The sequence below is a fragment of the Thamnophis sirtalis genome, unplaced genomic scaffold (genome assembly GCF_051295495.1).
Source record: "Thamnophis sirtalis isolate CommonGarterSnake01/CBP01778 unplaced genomic scaffold, rThaSir2_p1.2 scaffold_1, whole genome shotgun sequence".
NCBI lineage: Eukaryota > Metazoa > Chordata > Lepidosauria > Squamata > Natricidae > Thamnophis > Thamnophis sirtalis.
The window spans coordinates 49,992,532-50,014,456 of record NW_028261381.1 but is presented as its reverse complement, the minus strand read 5'-3'; the positions used below and the strand labels follow the sequence as shown (position 1 = coordinate 50,014,456).

The window sequence follows — 21,925 nt, the reverse complement described above, 5'->3', positions numbered from 1 at the left end:
AAGAAATAGACAATCATTAGAATTTTTCATTAAAAAAACAGGCTATAGTGGCCTGGGGATGTAGATGTGCATCTATCAACTAAGTTATTTAACAGTTAATAGTGTACAAAAAGTTCAGTACAAATGAAGGTTTTAGAGTAAGTCCAATTCTAAGAAATTGCAGGCCATGTAAGAGGATCCTGTGGAATCTTCATAATCCAGATGTTGCTCTTTAACAGCTCCCTTCAAATGCTGCATAGTTTATTAGCAGGGATGGTATAAACTCAGTAAATACAAGATACAGTAACTACCATGTGAAATGTAAAGTGAATAGATGTACGGTTGCTTTTAGAGTGACCATATATGGTTATAAAAATTTAAACCCATTTACCTGTAACACATGTACTCAGCCAGAGTCCAACAGTGACTATTCCCTGATACGTGTTAGTTGTACAATTATAGTTACATAGAGACTCTAATGTCAATCAATATATACATTTGTGGGTCTGCAGTTCCTGTTAGTACCCAATTAATTTGAAACAGGCAGAACACACAACATCTTCTTTACATGGCAGCCCTCTCAAGGTACGTCAAGATAAATCAATAACTAAAAGCCAGATTTGGTCATTGATAACCTGAATAAAACTCTGTTTAAAATGGAATTCTATCTTATAGGTCATCCAGAAAATGAGAATTAGAATTGGCAAATAAAGTACATCAAATTGCATGAAGATTAAAAAATACCAATACACCAACACTAAAAGGAAAATGACAGGTGGATAGCTGATAAAGTCTTCTAAATTAGTGAAGAATACCTTCAATTTTACAGTCAAATCTAGCAGCACTGCCTTCCACAACTTCCATATCTTGAATTGTTTTAGAGAAATAGGGTTTCACATGAGGCCTTTCTTCATCAACTGCTTCTAAGAGAGCACTGGCTGTTTCATCTAGGGAAAAAATCAACACAGTTCTGCTTTATCACAGAACAATTGTCTGATAATAATTCTTACAGCCTAATAAACATCAAAGCTTGTCTTTCAGCCATAACATAGCAGTTCACAGAAGTCTACCTTATATTATTTCCATGGTAATCTTTAATGACTGCTAATTTAGAATTCAAATAGGAACATTTTATTCCTTTTGGGAGAATTCATGTGATAAAACATCATGGATACCAAGAATTGGATATATCCCTGCAGTTCAGACATAAATTGTGGCAAAGGACAACACACATATCATAAATTTGGAAGGAGCCAAATGTTTATTGAAACTAACTTCCTGCTCAAACTGAACTTAAATTTAAAGTAGCCCAGATAGATGATTATTCAGTTTTGTTTGAAAACACTCAGAGAAAGGGGATGTTACAATTATCTGGGTTCCATTGTCATATTTATTCTATACTATTGTGATTAACAACAAACAAAAATCAGAATTAGACTCATTTCCTGAAACTTAAAACCATCATCATATCTTGCACCTTAAAGTGATAAAGGGCAAATTGGAGCCTTCTATATGACACTTCTTATGATATTTTTAAAGTGCTTTCACAGTATCTTCTCAAGGCTAAAACATTCCCAGTTCTTTCCATTTTTTTCATAGAACTTAATTTCTAGTTTCCAGTTTATCACAACTTTCTTTAAACTTGTTCCAATGTGTGGTATGGTTGATCAGAAATGAACAAAATACTCAAGATAGGATCTGACCAAGAGTCATACAATGCTAATTATTTCCTGTGATTTGAAAGTTATATGTCTGTTGACACAACCTTAAACAGCTTTTTAAAGCCATCCTATAGAGATGGTTTATATTCACTATATAATCAACAACTGTAGGTATCTTTTTCACAGGTATTACTGCCAAGCTGAGATTCCCTCATTCTCTGTTTGCATTTTTTCTATTGTTTTTATATGTGTTTCTGTCAAATTTCCTTTTCATTGTCCATTCCACCCAATTCTGCGCTACTTGTATTTTTGAGAGATCTTTTTTTCCACTTCCTTATCCAAGTCATTAAAAAATTGATTTTGGGGGGGGGGGGGAATTAAAGAGTACAAAGACTCTACAGTCTTTTGTTGTGGATGAATATTCTTTATAGAATACAATTTTCAAGCATCTGTTTAAGTGTTATTCCATATAATCTACATTTAAATAATGTGGTAATCTGAATGTCATCGAAAGCTTTCTCAAATACTTCTTTCAAAACAATATGAAAGCCTACAATATTCATACATATTTTTGTGTCCCATCTGCTTGACATCTGTCTTAACTATATCTGTGAAGCTAGTCACGTCACTTTTCTTATTTCAATGGAAAGTTGAAATGATAGTAAAATATGCTTCCAGAAATATGGCATGGTAATTCTACTGCTCAGATGATTTACATGGCAATCTCTGCCCAATATTTTACTGGTGAATGAATAATCAATATGCAGAAATGGACAAATGTGTGCTTGGGTTAAATGCAGACTAGGTGTTAGCCCGAACCACAAAAGATTATAGATCTCTGCAAAAGAGTGATTAACCATATGTCCAAATTAAGAAAATACCAGTAATGACACCACAAGATTTTCGATGATACACAAATGAATATTGTAGTTTTGGAACTAACAGAATCAGTCTTCTCCAACCTTATGGTCTTCAGATGCGTTGGACTTCAGTTTTCATATTCTTCTGCAATTGTGTTCAAAGTTGGAAAGATTCTGGTATACCACCGTGATGGCGAAACTATGGCATATGTGCCAGAGGTGGCATGCAGAGCCCTCTCTGCTGGCACGTGCACCTTTGCCCCAGGTCAGTTCTCTGTGGCGTTTCTTTCGTGAGCTATTGTTTCCTGGCAAACAATGAAACAGAAGCGCACAAAAGAAAAAGATCTTACCTCTTGCCATGCTGCCAGTGTTGGGATGCCCTGCATCCCAGCGGCCAGCTGGTCTTTGGGTCTCTGCTGTGCATACGTACATGTCCGTGCATGTGTGCATGTCCATGTTTGTGCTTGCACTCACCTTTCAGTTTGGGCATGCGCGCATGCGCAGTCTAAAAGGTTTGCCATCACTGGTATACACCTATACCTCCACTTCATATCAGAATTTCCATACCTCCAGCTTCAATCTCTGCATTAACAGGGCTTGTTGGTGAACTTGAAGAGGACTTCCGTCCACTCAGGCCAGAAATCATTGCCATAGAGGAAAGCCTTCCTATGGCACGAACAGCATTCCCCGTTTTCTGTAACATAACCAAGAAATGCTGATGAATTCCTACTTACCATTTGTTGTTTTTAACATATTTGTAAAATAAGATGCAAAAGATAGAGAAAAATAGAATGGTTCTGTTTAGTGCACTGAGAGCAAACTCTAGAGATGGGGGTCCTGTAAAAGTTGACCCAGAGAATGGATGGTAACAGGTGTCTAGTAAATATTTCAACCATAGAACTTTTGGGCAACTTGCATTATAGGCTGGCAAGGAAATCTGTGAAGCAGCTGGACTTTTAGGAATTTATCCTCTCAAAAGGAACAGAGGAAGGAATGGAAATCAAAAGGCAAATCAATATTGAATACCTGCCCAAATGAAGGAAAAAGTTACCAGCCATGTTTCAAAATGGTGTAATCACCATGTCTCTTTCCCCTTTGCTACAGCCATAATAAAATACTGACAAATGTTATTAATTTGTTTAACATAACAATTAAAAATCCCCCTGAATACATCCATAATTATCTCAGGAGAATTTTCTTGCAAAGGTACACATTTGATCAAAGCCAACATGATCATTAATCTGTTATAATTAAGTTACATGTACCAATAGGAGAGAATGTAAGCTACATATATTTACTTTAAGGACCGGGATTGGAATAAGGCAATTTAAGATGTCCTTCTTTTATCCTGTACAGGTAGTCCTCAACTTACAACCACCATTTGAGCCCAAAATTTATGTGGCTAAGTGAGAAATGTGAGTTTTGCCCCACATTACTACCTTTTTTGGCCACATTTGTTAAGTGAATCACTGCAGTTGTTAACTTAGTAACACGGTTGTTAAGTGAATCTGGCTTCCCATTGACTTTGCTTGTCAGGTCGCAAAAGGGGATCACATGACCCCCAGACACTGCAATTGTCATAAATATGAGTCAGTTCTCATGCATCAGAATGTAAATCACATGGCCATGGAGATGCTGCAACACTCTTAAGTGTAAAAGATGGCCACAGATGACTTTTTTCTGTGCCGTTGTGATTTCAAACAGTCACTAAAAGAACTGTTGTAAGTCGAGGACTACTTGTAATAGCTTTCCTGCAAAAGATGGATTGTTTTCTTAAACAAAGGGCCTTTTATTTTCATATATCTTCCAAATTCATGCACTTTGAAGATAGAATGTACAAAGAATTTGTTTCATATGTTCTTGATCACTATGTTTACCGACCCCCAAAGATGCTTTTTCAAAAGGCAACTGGACTTCCTTTGTTTTTTCTTAAAGACATTTTGCTTCAGTTCTGAACTGAAGAAGTTTCTTGGATGAGAATTGAAACATCTTCAAGGAAAAACAAAGAAAGGGTGGTTGGCTTTTGGAAAAAGCACTTTTGGGGCAAGTAAACAGAGTGATCAAGAACATATGAAACAAATTCTTTGACATTCATGGGATAGCCATGACCTGGATGACTGAGAATCTCCAGAGACATATGTTACCTGCCATTTTCTTCTAGCCATGTATTTTTTCATCCTATCTTTGGAGAGTTTTTTGGCTTCCATGTGTTTGGTGTCTTTTTGCAGCCATGGATGCTGTAAGCATTGAGTACAATTCAAGCGGTCCCTATGAGTTAATAGAGATCATAACTATTATACTTACATAAATACAACTTAGATTTTATTTAGCTCTATATTTAATAATATGGCTCATTAGACTATTGTACAGTTTTATTCAGTTGCATGGTTTGCTTGAATATTGAACATGGGAATTAATGAATTACATAAAAAGTAAAGGAAATGGATGCAATATATTTTGGGTTCAATTTTTTTGGTCTAATCTTTCATATGTTTATGTTATATTTTAATTAAGTTTTTAATAATTGACTATTCTTTTGAAGTGTAAGTTTAAAACAATTCCCAATGTCTCAGATGTTTTATTTCCAGCGTTATATTAGGAAGACTAGAAAATTGTTTGCTTTCTTGAGGGTCAATCTTTTTAAATTGGAATATGGCCACCCAGAGCTATAAATACTTACTTTTACCATACACTTCCAGATGGCACAAGGCAGCTAACTCACAGCAGGGCAGAGAACTACCTTAAATAAGCCATGAGATAAGTTCCAGTGATATGTCAATAAATAAATTAATTTTAATTCACAGAGTGATAAAAGATTTATGTCCTTGGAACATTATGACAAAAAAATCTAAATTTAATTCTTAAAAACCTCTGCTGTACTCAGATGTATTTCATTACTTTTTGATATCTTTGGAGCAATAAAAATGACAACTATACCATATTTTTCTTGGAAACAGTCTACATTTGTTACCTATTAACATATTATTTGTCACTATGTTTTCTCATAACTGCTGTGCAGAAGGCAGAGAAATCACGTAATAAGAGAAAAATATATTATTCATTCTGAAAAAAATGTATGTTATAGATTACATCATATTTTTTATTCCTGAAGCATGGGTGGGAAATGCAACATTTAGCATCTGTATGCAGCTTCCAGATTTGTTTTTGTAGACCACACAGATTCTCTGGATAATGCTGCCAAAATTAAAGTGGCATTCATTTTGAAGCTATTTTGTAATCTCCACAAATAAACAACAACAACATGGGGGAAAGGTGCGAGTTTCAAACATGCACACAATTGTCCCTAGAGGATTTGAATTTTTTTTAAATTTAAAGCAATCAATGCAAAGTGCACATAGAATATCATTTCATATTATCAGAGAATTGTCAAAGTCCTTGGATGTCTTCTAGTTCAACTCCCTTCTAAATTAAACATATTAAACCTCATTTCATATGTAGTTATATTAAGAATAACATAATTACACTATACATTGAATTAAGCATTTTTGGGGATACATCGATCTGCATATTTCTATGATTGCACTCAGTAAAAAAAAAAGTTTAGTTATCCTAAAGAGGTACTACTCATGGCTGGACTGCTTGTGTGGAAAATGCCAATAAATTAGCAATTTGAGTAAACCTGAAACACCTAATAATTTTTTTTGTAGATCCACTTGCCTTGATTTACAAACTGGGTGTCAGTGTTCGGATGGTAGGATTATGGGGCTAGTAACTATTTAAAGGAGTAATCTAAAACTACTAGAACTTAACTCTTTCCTTGACCTGCTCATTTGCAATTCCCACACATGGCACCATTAGCCAAGTTGAATGCTAATACATCTGGAAAGCAATGGACTAGAATAAGAAATGTTAAAATATATCCATAACTTAAAAGTCATTACAAATTTAAAGGAGAGAGTTGAATGTATTAATTTTATTATTTATTAAGGTTTATAAGTCATAGATTGGGATTGTTAGATCAGTTCCAGAAAGGCAAAGTGAATATAAGCATGGGTCTAAACTCATCATGTACCTTAAATTAATACAGAAGTACGACAATAAGGATACACTTATGCTTGGGAAAAACAGTGTTAAGAAGTTTCTCCAGGAAAACAGTCATTATGCATTCATATTTGGAGTAGTATGTAAACATTGAATGTAATGTATCCTTACCTCATATCTTTCTTTAGAAGGTGATCTATGAAGTCTTTAGCATCATCTGATATCTCATCAAAAGCTTCGTCATCAAAATCCCAAGTGGCTGAGGTAACATTAGCTAAGGTTTCATTGTCACTATCACCCATGAAAGGGGAAAGACCACTGACCCTGAAATTTAGGATGAAAACACTGAATGGTTTCATTTATTTGAGAGTGTTGATATCTTCTGAAGGAAAGGAATAAATTATTTTTAATAGCATGCATGGTTTGCCAATATGTACATTTAACGATTACATACAAGAAGGCACCACTTTAGAAATATGTTCTCAAAAGAGTTGAACAGCCTGATAAATCAAAGATTTACTATACTAGAAGCAGAACTGATCTCATTCTCAATAAGATCTCAATACTCTAAGCCAAAGAAAAATAAGGTGGATTTGTTTTTTGAAATGCATAGAAGCAGTAAACAAAATAAGCAGTTCCATTATTTAGTCATTAGAGGGAGCCAGTAAGCTAGAGGTCTTTTAAAAAGAAAATCAGTAATTTTTGTTTTGTTTTAAAGGAAATGCAGTATATTAGTGGAAGGAAGCTTCTGATCCAAATGCAAAATAAAAATAATTGGACAATAGAATAAATGCATGCCATTACAAGCAACCCTTGACCGAACAATGTCTATACAATACTGAAGTTTATTTCATTTGCACAATAGTAGTTGTGCTACTCTTAAATAATATACAATACAAATGTAATTCATCAAATTATTGGTGAAAAAACTGTGTGTACTCTAGAATTAAATGTGAAAATTTTATTGCATGGTTTGAAAAAAACTAATTTCAGTTCTACAGTGTACAGTTAACACAAGCTATTAAACAAAAAGTACTGTAGATTTTACTATTGTGCTTTAGGAAACCTATTGAAACAATTAGGCTGGCATTGTAGATGAATTATATAGCGACAAACTGTCTCTCCAACATCAGAAACACAATTGATCAAGAAATCATTGGAAAAGGTATTTTCTGTAAAAAGTGTAAAATTTCCCATCCTCTCTCTCCTTCATTGATTTCTCTTTGACACTGAGCAGACTTTTGGATCTCCAAGTTTGTATTTGTATTTATTAGTTTGTCAAACACGTACAAGATGACAGATATAAATATGGATGTAAAAGAAAGAAATGAATACAAATAGATGGGGACAGTAGGACAGGGATGTTAGGCACGCTGGTGCGCTTATGCATGCCCCCTTTTTTAATTTTAATTTTTTAGTTGCTAAGTTCATTTTAATTGAGCTCACTGCTATACTAGCTTATTAATGCATTTTATCTAAGCCATTTTGAGTCATTTCAAGATAGAAAAGCTGAAAAACATGATATAATAACTGCTAAACTTCATTTCAGAATATGAGTCAAAAAAGGTCCCATCAGTTCACTCTGGATCTGCAAGACATAGAATAAGATACAAAGAATGAACTTTTAAATTAATTGCCTTGAAATTAATGGTAAGAAAAACAGTATTCCTTAACTATTTTGGGAAGGAATACAGAGTTCAGGAATGGAATTTGCTGGCATGCTTCATGGAGTGTCTTCATTTTTTCCACACATCTCTGTAACCTTGATCTGTGATCTCTATTTTATTCAATAGTGAAACAGTATCTAATAGCAAAACAGAGCAGTATTTGTTTATGGAAACTATTTCCTTTCTGCAGTGTCATTGTTAAAATGAAAATGAACAGCAACCTTTAAGGAAAAAGTAATTTGGAGATGAAGGTATGCAGCTACTTAGAGCTAATATTGAGTTGTTTATTGGAAACTTTTCTTCAGCTACTAGAATCAGCATCTTCTTGGTATGGTATGAATAAACTCAGGCATACCTTAAAAGTCTCTGGCAATTCTACTTTTACTGGACAATTACAAAATGATGTGTGCGCCTTTCAATAATGCTAGAATGAAATCAAGGTAGCCTCCCTATTAACCCTTATTCTCATTTATACTATCTGAGACTGACTACCAGCTCCTCCAAGATGGCTTACAGAGAAACTCGAGACCTAAGATGGAGGGCAAAAGAAGAACAGGATGACAGAGAATGAGGTTGCTGGATGGAGACACTGAAGCAGTAGGCGTGAGCTTAAATGGACTCCAGAGGATGGTAGAGGACAGGAAGGTTGTATTAGCTCAGTGCAAATTGAAAATTACACTACTCTTATTTACCAAGAAATACTGCTGGTTGGGGGAATCAGCCTATTTGTGCCCCAAGAGTAATGTATTTACAATCCATTACCCTTATCACTTCTCTTATGTTTTAAGAAATCATTTGTCTTTCCTTCCATAAACTTGCACAACATAAAGGACATGGAAAAATTAGTATTTATATGTAACCACACTGTTTGAACTCTGGATTTTTCCCAACTGAAATAGAGTAATGCAGTTTTACTTCTTTGACCTCCCTTGCCTATTGGCTGACCAATAACATTTGCTTCATTATGTTTTATCCTTACGCTCATAGGTTTTTTTTAAGTGTAAAGCTTCACTAAAGGATAAGCCATTGTTCATACGAAAAAGTATATAATGGCTCATTACGTGCTAAAGAAACATCTAGATGCGATTTTTCTGCTAGAAAATGCACAATTGTTTTCCAATGCAGGGTTTTATGGAAAAAAGTTCCTCTGGATGTTGAAAACTAGTATTGGTTTCATCATTTTAATTATTTAATGAAAGGTCATTTCATTTTCCTGACTAGGATCTACATTTTAGAAAGGTTTTTAATAGGATTTCACTGGCTCCAGGAAGGAAATTATTTCTTCCTTTTTCATAACAAGGCCAGTCCCCCCAAAATTGGGAGGGTAAAGTAATATGTTTATAAGTTTTATCAAGACCCTGAGGAAAAGAGGTCCATCTCTGTTCAAGGGCATTGGGAATAGAATGGATGTGTCATTTAAGTGGAAACACATGTCTCAAGTTTCAATTACTTTGCAAACTTAACAACTGGCTCTAAAAGAAGTATTGATGAAAGAAGATTATTAATCTTGTCCTGAGTCTCAAAAAATTATATAATTGCAAGACTTTAATGATTGGAATTTACAACGAATCTCTAAATTGAAAAGCAGTAAGGAAAGTATAGAAGAAAATTTAATCCACTATTCTGAGTATTGCTTGGAATTTACCTTAATCATAAATAAACAATGCTAAGAAACTATGGTTATTAGATCTGGGCTGCAAAAATCCATTCAACCACTAGGTGGCAGAAGCAGATGTTTCTATATTGTATACTGCCATCTATTGGAATCTATATTAGTGCAGCCAAAGCTTAGTACCCTGCAAGACACCAATGTGACATCTAATGCAAAAATTCAAACATAGGGACAGTAGAAAAAAAAACTAAAGCACAGGTAATTATGAAGAAACCAGAAAAAATAATTATATATAGGTATAAAAAGTATTGCAAAGCACATTTAAAGAGTAAAATTAGAACAAAGTATTTGCTAAATATTATTCTACAAGAATAACAGCACTTTAATGCCTACTAAGTGCTAAAATAAACATGAGGAGAGTGTGAAACAAATGAAAGCAAAAGGCAGAAAAATAGTTTAAAATTAACAGAAACAGAAACAGAGTCCAGAAACAAGTAAATGGAAGCATTTCATTTATTGGAAAAATGATAAAATGTGCTATGAAATATAAATATATACAGTACTTCAACATATAGAAATATGAGAAAACAAAATAATATACCAATAAAACAGTGTGTGAGTGTGTGTATATCCTTTCATTTATCTATCCTTTCATCCATCTATCTATCCATCTCATACTGAATACTCTTTCCTCCTCCTATTTTCCCTACAACAACAAGCCTGTGAAGTGGGTTGGAAAGAGACAGAGAGTGGGGGGGGGGAGGGAGGGAGGGAGAAGGAGGGAGAGAAAGAGACACTGACCCTAAGTTGGTTGACTTTCAAGCCTAAGGAAAGCCTAAAACTCATGGTCTCCTGGTTTCTAGACCAGCACCTTCATCACTAAGTCAAACTGGCTCTTTAATAAACGCATAAATGAAAATAGCTAATATCCTGCTGTGATTTAATAACAAAATATAAATTTTATACCCCCATGTTCTCATACATTCAGCTTAAGGAACTGCTTTGCAGATAATGATGTAACAAAAGGAAAACTCTAAAGGAAGAATTAAATTTTTAAATATGAAATTGTGAATAAGGAAAGAGGCATTCTCATAGTACATGAGAATGAACAAAATATGTTTGTGTATGGAAGGGTAATTATTTCTATTGTCTATTGTATTATTTCTCAGCAATCTCACAGTGGTTAAATGAAATACTTTTGTATCCTTGAAGTCAAAAGGATTCAGATTTAGTTTAAAAGTAGTTTGAGGCAACTGTGAAGTTTAATTAAGACTAACTGGAATAATTTACATATTATGACTAGGATAACAACATATATCCTTCCTTAAGTCTTCAAAGGACATTAACGTACTTACAAAACTGATCTAATTCAGTTCTTATATTTTTGTGTTTAAAGAGCATGAATGTACATTTAAGGGGAAATAATCTCAAATAAAACAGTTCTGCTGTATATGGATATGTTTAGATTAATATGTTTTCAGAAAGTAAGGCTCTAGAATGTAAGCAAAGAGAATGTGGTATTTTAAATGTCTGAATCAATTGATTACTTACAAGATGTAGCAGATGACTCCTATGCTCCACATGTCAGTAGCATAGCCAATAGGTTCATAATTTATAACTTCTGGAGCCACAAATTCTGGTGTTCCAAAAAGGACCTTCAGAGAACCTGCATTTTCTAAGGTTACAGAGAAGGTTAAAATGTTGTCTGTTCAATATAGTGTCTCTGAAGTTGCTCTCTGAAGTTAAGCAAATTCTCCCCAAGTTTCATAATTAACATAGAAAAATAATTTTAAGGCAGTCTAGGTAGAATATAAAGGCAATGAGGAACGGAAACCTTGGCTGATTATCCAAATTTACAACATTAATCCATACATCCCTCTACTGCTGAACAGTTTTATATGGAGACTGGAAAGTCAAGTAAATATTCCTTCCCTCTTTCCCTGCATGCCCTCCCCTTCCCTATACAAAATGCTTCTAATCCATTATATGTGCACAGCGTGTGAGTATGAGTGCGTAAATATATCTAACTCTGGAATGCCTCGAGCAATTTCAACCAAACTTGGTACACAGATGACTTACTCTCTGGAGAAAAATACTGTGTGGGACAAGGCAATTTTCAATTAAATAGTGGTTCCAAGTACCAAATAGTGATTACAATTACTATCCATTATAAAAAAACACTGTTCCTGACAGTTTTTAAGATAACTTAGAAACTTTACCTAATCTTCGTGCAAGTCCAAAATCAATCAGCTTGATTCTTGTACCAATTTTGTTGACACACATAATATTTTCAGGTTTCAAGTCCAAATGTACAATGCCTTGTTTATGAATGAATTGTACGCCTTCTGAGATCTGTTTCATGTATTTAATGCATTCCCTCTCTGTCAGTTCAAAGTCCTCATCAATGATTCTTTCAAAGAGCTCTCCTCCAGAAACACTAAAGCAATATAGCAAAGAGAAAACAGACTGCATGGAAAACACATACTTTACATGAAGGAAAGTCAGATCACCTAAATCTGATTATTCTGGAGGACTAAGATGGGATGGGGAATAGGAACAATGTAATATATCCATGCACAAGCATTCCTTTCTCCCAACATTCAACTTTTTGAACATCTCAAACTCTGTCAATGCAAGACAAAGTAACACTTTCTATTTTGAAGAATAATAGAGTTGGAAGTGACTTTGGAGGTCTTCTAGTTCAACCCGCTCCTCCGGCAAGAAACCCTATACCATTTCAGACAAATGCTGTCTAATCTCTTCTTTAAAACATCCAGTATTGGAGCACCCACAACATCTGGAGGCAAGTCATTTCATTGATTAATTATTCTGTCAGAAAATTTCTCCTTAGTTCTAGGTTGGTTCTTTCCTTGATTCATTTCCATCCACTGCTTCTTGTCTTGCCTTCAGATGCTTTGGAGACTAAGTTGAACTTCTCTTCTTTCCGATAGCCCCTTAGATATTGGAACACATTGCAATAGTGAAAGAGTACTGTGGTCTCTTCAGGAATTCATACTTCTAATCAGGGGTGGGTTCGGCACGCAAAATTTTTTGCATGTGCAGAACCTAAAACAAGATGGCACTGCTGACAATAGAACTGGTTCGGGGGTGTGGCAGGCCGAGTTACTACCTACTTGGCCGAAGCAGGCCGAACTGGTAGCAATCCACCTCTGCTGCTAACGTTTAGATTTCATTTTGTTCATATTACCCAATATGATTTTAAATACATTTTTAAAAAGAACACCACATGTTTGGATAAAACTTGTAGAGATAAAAATACCAATAAACATTAAAAATGAATTAAAACAGTAGTATATCTTGGGAACTAGTATTTATGTAACCATCTTAAGAAAAGATCCATGTTTAAATGGATTACATTTGAGTACAAATGGTGAAAATATGCTTTATTAAATGGAAATGCTTTATTGCAAACCTATTCACATACTCTGAACCTCACTGATTTGATGTTTCACAATATATATTGTTTTAACATTCTGGAACAAGAGCATAACAGAAAAACAGTTTCCCCAAAATTCAGAAACTCTCCATCAATACTGATAAAAAAAATCATTTTTAAATAATGGTCTCAGAAAAAGGTATAACCCAAATATATAAATTACTCATACATCACTCAGCATTTGATACACTTACAGATAAGAATCTTAATGTAACAGCACAACCTACATATTCACTGAACTGCTGACATATAATTCTTGTCAAGGGTGTTTCATTCTGTAGGATCAGTTACAGACATATAGTAATGTCATTTTAGTGGTTTTTAGTAAAAGGAATGATGTTAGACTTCTATTGAGACAGGAAAAACATTTCCCCTCACATATGGTGTTGAATTTAAAACAAAACAGCAGCAGTGAAAGCTTGGATCTGCAAATGACTTTCACAAAAAGGAAGAGTTAATGAATCTAGCTAAGTACTGTTTACACTTTATTTATTTATTCAATATTTATCACTCCTCTCTATTTATAAAATATTCAAAGAAGCTGACAGCAATTGAACAAGAAATTTGGTAGTCACTAATGTAAGACTTTGTATTGGTTATGCTTTAGGTAACAGAAGCAAAGACATTTTGAAGTCCTACTCTGAACTACTTGTGGTATTTGTGCTCCTGCCCGAACACAACCCAGAATTTAGTTGCATCAAGTGGTGTCTGAAGAAAAACTATGAAGATTTGAGTAATAAGTGGACAATTTCAGATCATAAGAAAAGATGAAGACTCATTTGATCAAACAAAGAATGTGCTACAATGGATGGCAAAGAAAGCTATTCTACTTAAGACAGTTGAGCACAGCAAACTAAGCAGATGAAAATGACTACTATGGATAATGGTTAAAGAAGATACTCAGCATTGCAAGAATTTAGAAGCTGCTTTCAGATCCCCACAATAAAAATAGGTTCTGAGTTTGCAAAAATGGGGGGGGGGGGAAATCATACTGCTAAACAAGAGATAGAAGGTGGATCCCAGAAGATGCAGCTTTGTAAGAAGGTGAAGAAACAAGGTAACTGGTGACCGATTCTCCAAGAAAACAAACTTATATCAGTTGGAACCATTAAGTATCTGATCATGGATATGACAGATAAATCTCAAAGAGGTACTGATAGTTATCCCTTTCTGCTAGTCCAAGTGGAGACAAGTGATGATGCCAAGAGCAGTTATAATTATAACATAATGGACTATGAAGATTTGAGGAAGTTCAGAACAATAGTACTCAAGTGATATTCTCATCCATCTTCTCTACCCAGATAACAGAGCCTTAAACAACCGATCAAGAGATAAACGGAAGATTTTTGGACAAGTACTGGATAATACTATTTGACTGAAGTATGGCAGGTTTAACTAGAGACACTTGAAACTGAATCCAGAAGGCTGAAGAGTAAAACTCTGAAAAAAAAATTATCAGGTACAAATCTGTGCAATACAGAAGGATGTTAGAGGGTTGCTTTAATGGGATCTATTAAATCCTTCAATTAAAAAAAATAACAGAAGAAATTTTGGCTCATAAAAATCATGCTATTTATTTCCCATGGTCTTGAATCACTAAACCAGTAAGGCAAATATGACCTAATATTAATAACAGATCTAGTGGAATGATTCCTGCAATTACAATACACCCACTCTTTGTTTAGCACACATTTGCAAATATTGCAACCATAAAAAAATTTCATTATCTGATCAATGTGTGTCTGACAAAAATGCATTCTAGAATGAAAGTAACATTGGCATAGTTGTATGAGAACTTAATTTGAATGAGACCAATGATCTTTGCAGCATCTCTCTGTCTCTTGTCTCTCTGTTTGTGTCTGTGTGTGTGTGTATCACTTAATGACTATTTTGCTCAATGACAGTTAAAACAGAGCTCGGTCACTAAATAAGGAGTGGATGCAAAGGAACTGAAGGATACTATTTGTTCAAAAAGACTGCTAAAACATTTTTCCAGGTTTTTGAACTCTTTTAAGATACCATGTCATTATCACTTAGACCATAATGCTTTAAAAGTCAAAATAAAACCAGGAGATTTTCAGGCTTGATAAAGCTGGATTGTGCATGGAATTATTAGCATTCTTCTGTCCCCTGATTTCTAAAGCCAGAACATAATTCTCACATTAAAGGTGGGGAGGAAATGCATTAAAAACTGGCTAGATTCATATAATCTTAGATGACCTCGAATTATGATGGGATAAACAAGCTTGAAATGCTATTTTAAGAGCTTTCATTTGCAGGGTCGTTCTTTTTATTTCTGGGAAATACTAGATTGAAAGATAAAACAGGAATATACAATTTAATGCAATTCATTCTTCACAGAAGTTGCCTCATTTTGTTCAATGAGTTCATTCCCCCATAAGCCTGCAAACCATGAAAATGCTCATATTGTAAAAACATCTTAGATACGACAGCAGACAGTATATTTAAAGGGAAATAATATTTAATTGTTTAAAAACAGTGGACTATTGTGTTTTGTAGAGCTGAATGAAGTATTCTGAATTGAAAGATGTTACTTAAAGCAATTACTGCACTCAAAGTTGAGAAGGCAGAGAGTGACTGTACTGTTCCAATGTAAAACAGCAGCTTACTATTACTATTAGTCTGCTTTGGGTCACAGGAAGAACTAAGGGGAAATATGTCATTTAAAAAAATAATAAACAAGTTCAGTCTTGTTAGGTAAGAAAATAAAGATGATAAAAACATTGACACTGATATTATTTCTACTACAGTCAACTTTATACTTACATTTCCAATACCATGACAATGTTAGCTTTCTCTTCAAAAGCATCTACCAATTGGACAAGTTTTGGATGGTGCAGACAGTTCATTATGCTGATCTCTTGCCTTATGTTTTCTTTATCCTTAGCTAAATATGCTTTAAAAAATTTTCCTGCCCAAACTTTTCCATTTTTTTTCTCAACAAGTCGGAAAACCTGTCCAAATTTCCCTCTGAAAAATATAGAAAAGAAGAATCCCAATGAAATGAAAATATGTAACATAGGAAAACATGCTTTCTGGATAACCTAGATTCTAGGGTTTAAGATGATTAATGTGATTCTTATGCTTGGCTGACAGGTACTTAGCCAGAACCAGCATGCTTGGATTCACAGGCACAGACATGAAAAGGCAAGAGTTATCGGAATGTGGAAACTGCCCTACAACAGCTCTGGTTTTTTTGAACTTGCCTATATAGCACACTTTTTTTTCTGCAGTGACTAGCAATAGCTCTCCATGCCCTTGCAATACTTGATACCAGATATCTTAAAATTAGAACACCAAGTATTGAGTTTGGAGTCTTTAATGTGCAAAGCATAGGCTTTTTTGTTAAGCAACACAGTAATTAATCCAGTAATAAAAGGATTAAAATGTAATTTGAATATGTAGGAAATTTCTCAATTACAAAAGATGTGGAGAAACAGGACGGAAAGTCCTTTGCATCATTGAACATTCTGAGTAAACTAGAAGAGAGGAATCCTAAATAATTTCTTTGTTAACTTCTCTAGCATGATTTTGGAATCTAGCAGCTTTGCCCTTCTACAGAGAATTGACTTTCCAGAAAGAATGGAGTTGCAAATCTGATAAACTGGATTAGACTTCAACAATAAGATGCGTATGAGAATGTGAATGGATGCCCACCAAGGAGATTCATTGGATCTACTAAATCTTTACCTTTCTCTATGAATGATGAACAGTTTTTCACAACAGCTGTTTATACATTCTCTTTAATGTACTTTTTCAGTAAAAAGGGGAAACATATTGTTATACTTACGATCCCAATCTTTCTTCAACATCGTAGAATTCTGAAACTTTTTGGTCTGTATTGATAGATACTGTCCGATAATCAAATTCTGTTTCTTTCTCTTCTACAATTCAGTACAAAAATATTTAGTTATTAAAAAAATCTCTTATATACTATAAATCCCATATTTTGCAATAATTAAGATCTTACCATCATCAGATCCTTCAGCTTCTTCTTCTTCTTTAGGGCCTAAAGAAAACACACACACATATATATGTATATGCCTCTTAACAGTCATGATCCAGCTTGTTGTGACTCCTTTCTGGAATAAGGCAGTTATGCACACGGAACTCTTTCTAAAGTTTGGAGGTACACAATATTGTTGAACTGCTTTCCTATGTACTGTGATCTGCCCAATGACCAACTCATGAACATTTTCATGGTTGCCAAGATGCTGGAAATACTGAAAGGAAACGTTTTAGCTCTTGATGATTTAATGGGAACACCAAACTCCTGGCTATTGTTGGCAATATAATCTGAATTTTATTTGAGTACATCGGATTTATATGCTTGATATTTTTTCTACCAATATAGCCTTTGCAAATAGGTTCCCAAACTGAGTTTTCCTTCTTATAAATTTATGTTGTTTTACCAAAAAATTTAAAAAAGATAATGCAAGGTATATCCTTTTCCATATATTATTCCTTCACTCCAAGCAGAGACATTAATATAGCGGTTTTACTAGCAACATATTATTTGTTTACTTTTTTTTAAGAAGAAAGCTTTTGGATTAACTTTCTATAAGCACTTTTGCATATGGTATTTGTTTTAAAAATTTAGCTTCATTATTGCAACTCTCCTATTTATATCTCTTAAGATACCATTTATGGGAAAGAGCTACAGCACAGTGATAGAATAGTATCTGATATGTATGCAGCGGGTTTCAGGTTAGCAATCACCAGTTATGAGGATCAGATGGCTATTCATGAGAAAACTCCTGTTTGGGTCAGTCAGAGCAGACAATAATTATCTGATCTAGCTTAAGACAGTATCTTGTGGAACTACAGAGACCAAAAACAAGCTTTCCAAAATATTTTATGAGTTTATAAATTAATATTTGGTATTTATTTTACTAAATGTTATAAATATAAAATCATGTAGAGCTGGGTCTCCAACCTTGGCAACTTTAAGACTTGTGGACTTCATTTCCCAGAGTTCCTCTGCTGGCTGAGGAACTCTGGGAGTTGAAGTTCACAAGTCTTAAAGTTGCCAAGGTTGGAGAGCCTTGATGTAGAGAACTTCTGAAGCCCCTCCACTGCTCCAAAACTTCTTTTATTGCCAGGTGTGATCAATTTTCATGCCATTTGCATATAGCTGGCAGTGTACCTGGGGTCTTACTCACACTTTTGAACCAGAAACTAGTAAATGCTATGCAATCAGTATCTTCTCAATGTTCAAATGTAATAAATTCTAAATAAAACTTGTATTTTCTATCTGAATGTTTATTTTATTTCCTTACAGATTGTTGTGCTGAAGCAGAGCTATAATGCATGGCCTCCAAAGAAGCCTGGATTCAGATTAAACACATGCCTCAGGCTTGCATACAAAGTATAATCACATTTATTATATTTCCTTTTATAACTTAAAAAGTTCACAATGTTTTTTCCCCCACAGACAGGGTTGTGGGGAAGTTGCAGCACAGAAGAATCTTTCTTCTATATGGACCGTTGCTTAAAACAGTTGTTTTCCATTGCTTGTTTTCTTGAAGGGAACACATTCTTGACAGTGTGATTATATAATAAATAAGAATTTCATTGAGACACCTTTAGTGAAATCCTGAGTGATCAAAAGTGAAAGAATCCTACAAATATATAAATTGCAGCAATGTTTTACTCTAAAATAATAGTATGAACTCTTATTTCGACTGAAATCTATAAAGAGGGCATCTTAAAAAGGAAAACGGACACTGAAACGTTGTCCATTCTTTAGGGACAATGTAAAAAAATATATGGTGTGGTGTACCTTTTAAAAATTTTTCTCTAAAAACAAAACAACTTGTTATTTCAAGTGCTTAAACCTGGCTTTCTGGAACTCTTCAGATATGTTGGATTATAATAGTCAACCTACAAATGGGGCTTTGCTGGTTGGGATTTTTAGAAATTGCTGTCCAAAACAGGCTGAGGAAAGTTAAGATACTATTTGGGGGTTGTATTATCTTTATCCAGCAAGTTATACAGTATCAATCATAAATGCATTTGGGTATGATTGAAATTTTTTGGAAAAGATGAAACCTGAATCAAAAGTTTCTTCTGCCAAAAATATTTTTTGGCATAGGATTGACATTTTCAATGTGCAATTGGTGAGGAACTTCATAATGAAATGTCTGTTAGATCAGAAGTTTTTTCTTCATGTTTTCAATGATCCTTCCCCTTCATTGTTAATTTTTGTTTTGCTGCACATTACAATGTAATCTTACATAGGTAAAGGATTAAAGGAGCTACCGTAATCCTATGAACCAATCAAATGGTTCTAAAAGCTAGGTACCTGCTGTGGAATATAAGCTCTGGAAATATTCTTTGTTCTGTTCACTTTAGACAGTAAAATCCTGTTGGGCTTAAGAAGTTGTGTCGTTTGTCACTAATTTTAATGAAACTTTCTCCTTTTAGTACATGAGGCTTTTTGCTCCAATGTTTGATGGTTTTATTCTAACTTTATCATATACTGACTGGGTAAGCAGGAGTATTATTTATAATAAACAAAGAAGCAAAAACATTTTATGATTGTTTGTTTCCTCTGTCCTGTGCTAGATTGTTTTCTAAATAAATAGTCTTTTAAAAAATAATCTGTTTTCCAGTTCTGGAGAGCCAGTCTTCATATACAGAATTGTATTTTCAACTAAACTGCAATACCTTGCTCTCAAAAACAGCTATTATCTGTCAATTCATTGTTGATGTACATATAAGGAAATGGCACAGTCTGTACCACATCCTGGTCATGATAATCTAAAAATACTGTACTGCAATTCATAAGTCTCCCTCCATCCCAAGATCACAAAGCAGTCTTTTTTGATAGATGTATACACTCCTTTCCCTTAATAACTTAAAATACTTTATGCTTATTATTTCAGTTACCATATAACAGACCTGCAAAGTAATTCATAACAGCATTTTGGAGATGGGAACTCAAGTTGCAAGGAAGAGTGGTGTGCTATTATAGAATGCCTTATGGGCAACTGCTCCATAAAACTCTGATTTGTCTTCGCTAAATAGAAAAGGGAAAATGATATAACCTACTACTTAAGTATGGTTTACTTACACCAAGCTATCTAATAACTCATAGCCAGACTAATGTTTAAATGATGAATTACCAGAAAGAAAGTGATGAACTGAATTTTTGCACTCTAACAGCAAAGCTTTCACTTTGCTGAATTTAAAGTAGAAAGATAGCAGCAATGATTCAACTATAATTCATAAGACTAAAGCAAACATATCTTTCCCAAGACAATAACATTCATTTCCAAGTACCACTATTCATTATCAAACCAAAACGTTTGGATCTTGCAACTAACTGGGTCAAATAGATAAAACCTCCATTGCATAATTTTATCGGATTTAGAAGCTACACGACTTCCAAGTGATTCTGGGCAGCTTATATCTCAAAAGCAAGAAACAATAAAATGAAGGAAAAAAAACTTCATACTTCTGGGGGGGGGGGGGGGGAACCATACCTCATCAAAAAAATCAAAACCAGAACATCAACAACCACTCTAACCCCAAGCTGGGAACAAAGTCAGATTTTCAAAAGAATTACCAATCAATTGTAGGGTGGAGACATGGGGGATGCTCTTCCAGAGGGCTTTCATGTGTGTTCACATAACCCACCCTCACTTTCTCATTTTGTGTAAAGGGATTGGATGCACTTATAGCAACTAGCATTCCTGTGATACAGAAATATTTCAAAGCATAATCCCTTGTGGTAGACTTACCTTCTTCTTTCTTTCCTACTTTTACTAGCTCAGATTCTTGACTTGGCTCACTGATCCCATACACATTAGCAGCTCGCACCCTGAATTTGTACTCCCGGTCAGCTAGAAGATTTTGGACACTGTATGAAGTGCTGCGGCAAGTGGTGAGATCTGTCCATTTCTTGTCTACTGTGTCCCATATTTCCACACTGTAGGATTGCACCGCACTTCCGCCATCATACGAGGAGCCATACCATGAAAGGGTGAGGGAAGAACTCCGAACGTCAGATACACAGGGAGTTCCTGCTGGAGGATCAGGCTTATCTGCAGATAGGGAAATGTATATGCAATGTGGTGTTGTTAATAATAATAATCATCATCATCATCTTCATCACGTAGTTATGAAATATTGTGACCTTGCCATCGAAACTATGCAATTATGGATGAAACACGTGACAGTGATACCCACTGTCATCGGGACACTTGGCACCATGTCCAAGAATTTTACAAAGTACATCAAGAAATTGCAGCTTCCTGCAATAACACCGGTAGAACAACATTTTAAGAAGATACTTGGTTGATACCTAGGATGCTGGCAGCAACCTGTATCAGTCATCACAGCCAGTCAATATTTGTGATACATTTTTAAATGTTCAGTTGACTGAGTTTCATGTTTAATGAATAAAAGTACATCATCATCATCATCATCATGCAGTGGTTAGAGTGCAGTACTGCAGGCTATTTCTGCTGACTGCCAGCTGCCTGCAATTTGGTGGTTCAAATCTCACCAGGCTTAAGGTTGACTCAGCCTTCCATCCTTCCAAGGTTGGTAAAATGAGGACCCAGATTGTTGAGGGCAATATGCTGACTCTATTAACCTCTTAGAGAGGGCTGTAAAGCACTGTAAAACAGTATAAAAGTCCAAATCCTATGCTATTGCTA

General features: G+C 34.7%; 1 protein-coding gene across 6 annotated transcripts in view; it reads right to left on the bottom strand.

The window, feature by feature from the left end:
- Positions 1–21,925, bottom strand: part of MYLK (myosin light chain kinase) — a 174,322-nt gene that overhangs the window by 2,388 nt on the left and 150,009 nt on the right. For all 6 annotated transcript variants that reach the window (XM_087711787.1, XM_087711791.1, XM_087711793.1 and 3 more), the window contains 10 exons: positions 21,005–21,307; positions 17,230–17,268; positions 17,050–17,143; positions 16,026–16,229; positions 12,001–12,218; positions 11,333–11,456; positions 6,674–6,826; positions 4,645–4,768; positions 3,068–3,194; positions 795–926 (listed from right to left, as the gene is read on the bottom strand). In XM_087711787.1, coding sequence (XP_087567913.1) covers positions 795–926; positions 3,068–3,194; positions 4,645–4,768; positions 6,674–6,826; positions 11,333–11,456; positions 12,001–12,218; positions 16,026–16,229; positions 17,050–17,143; positions 17,230–17,268; positions 21,005–21,307 — 1,518 coding nt within the window. The remainder of the gene's footprint in view (positions 1–794; positions 927–3,067; positions 3,195–4,644; positions 4,769–6,673; positions 6,827–11,332; positions 11,457–12,000; positions 12,219–16,025; positions 16,230–17,049; positions 17,144–17,229; positions 17,269–21,004; positions 21,308–21,925) is intronic.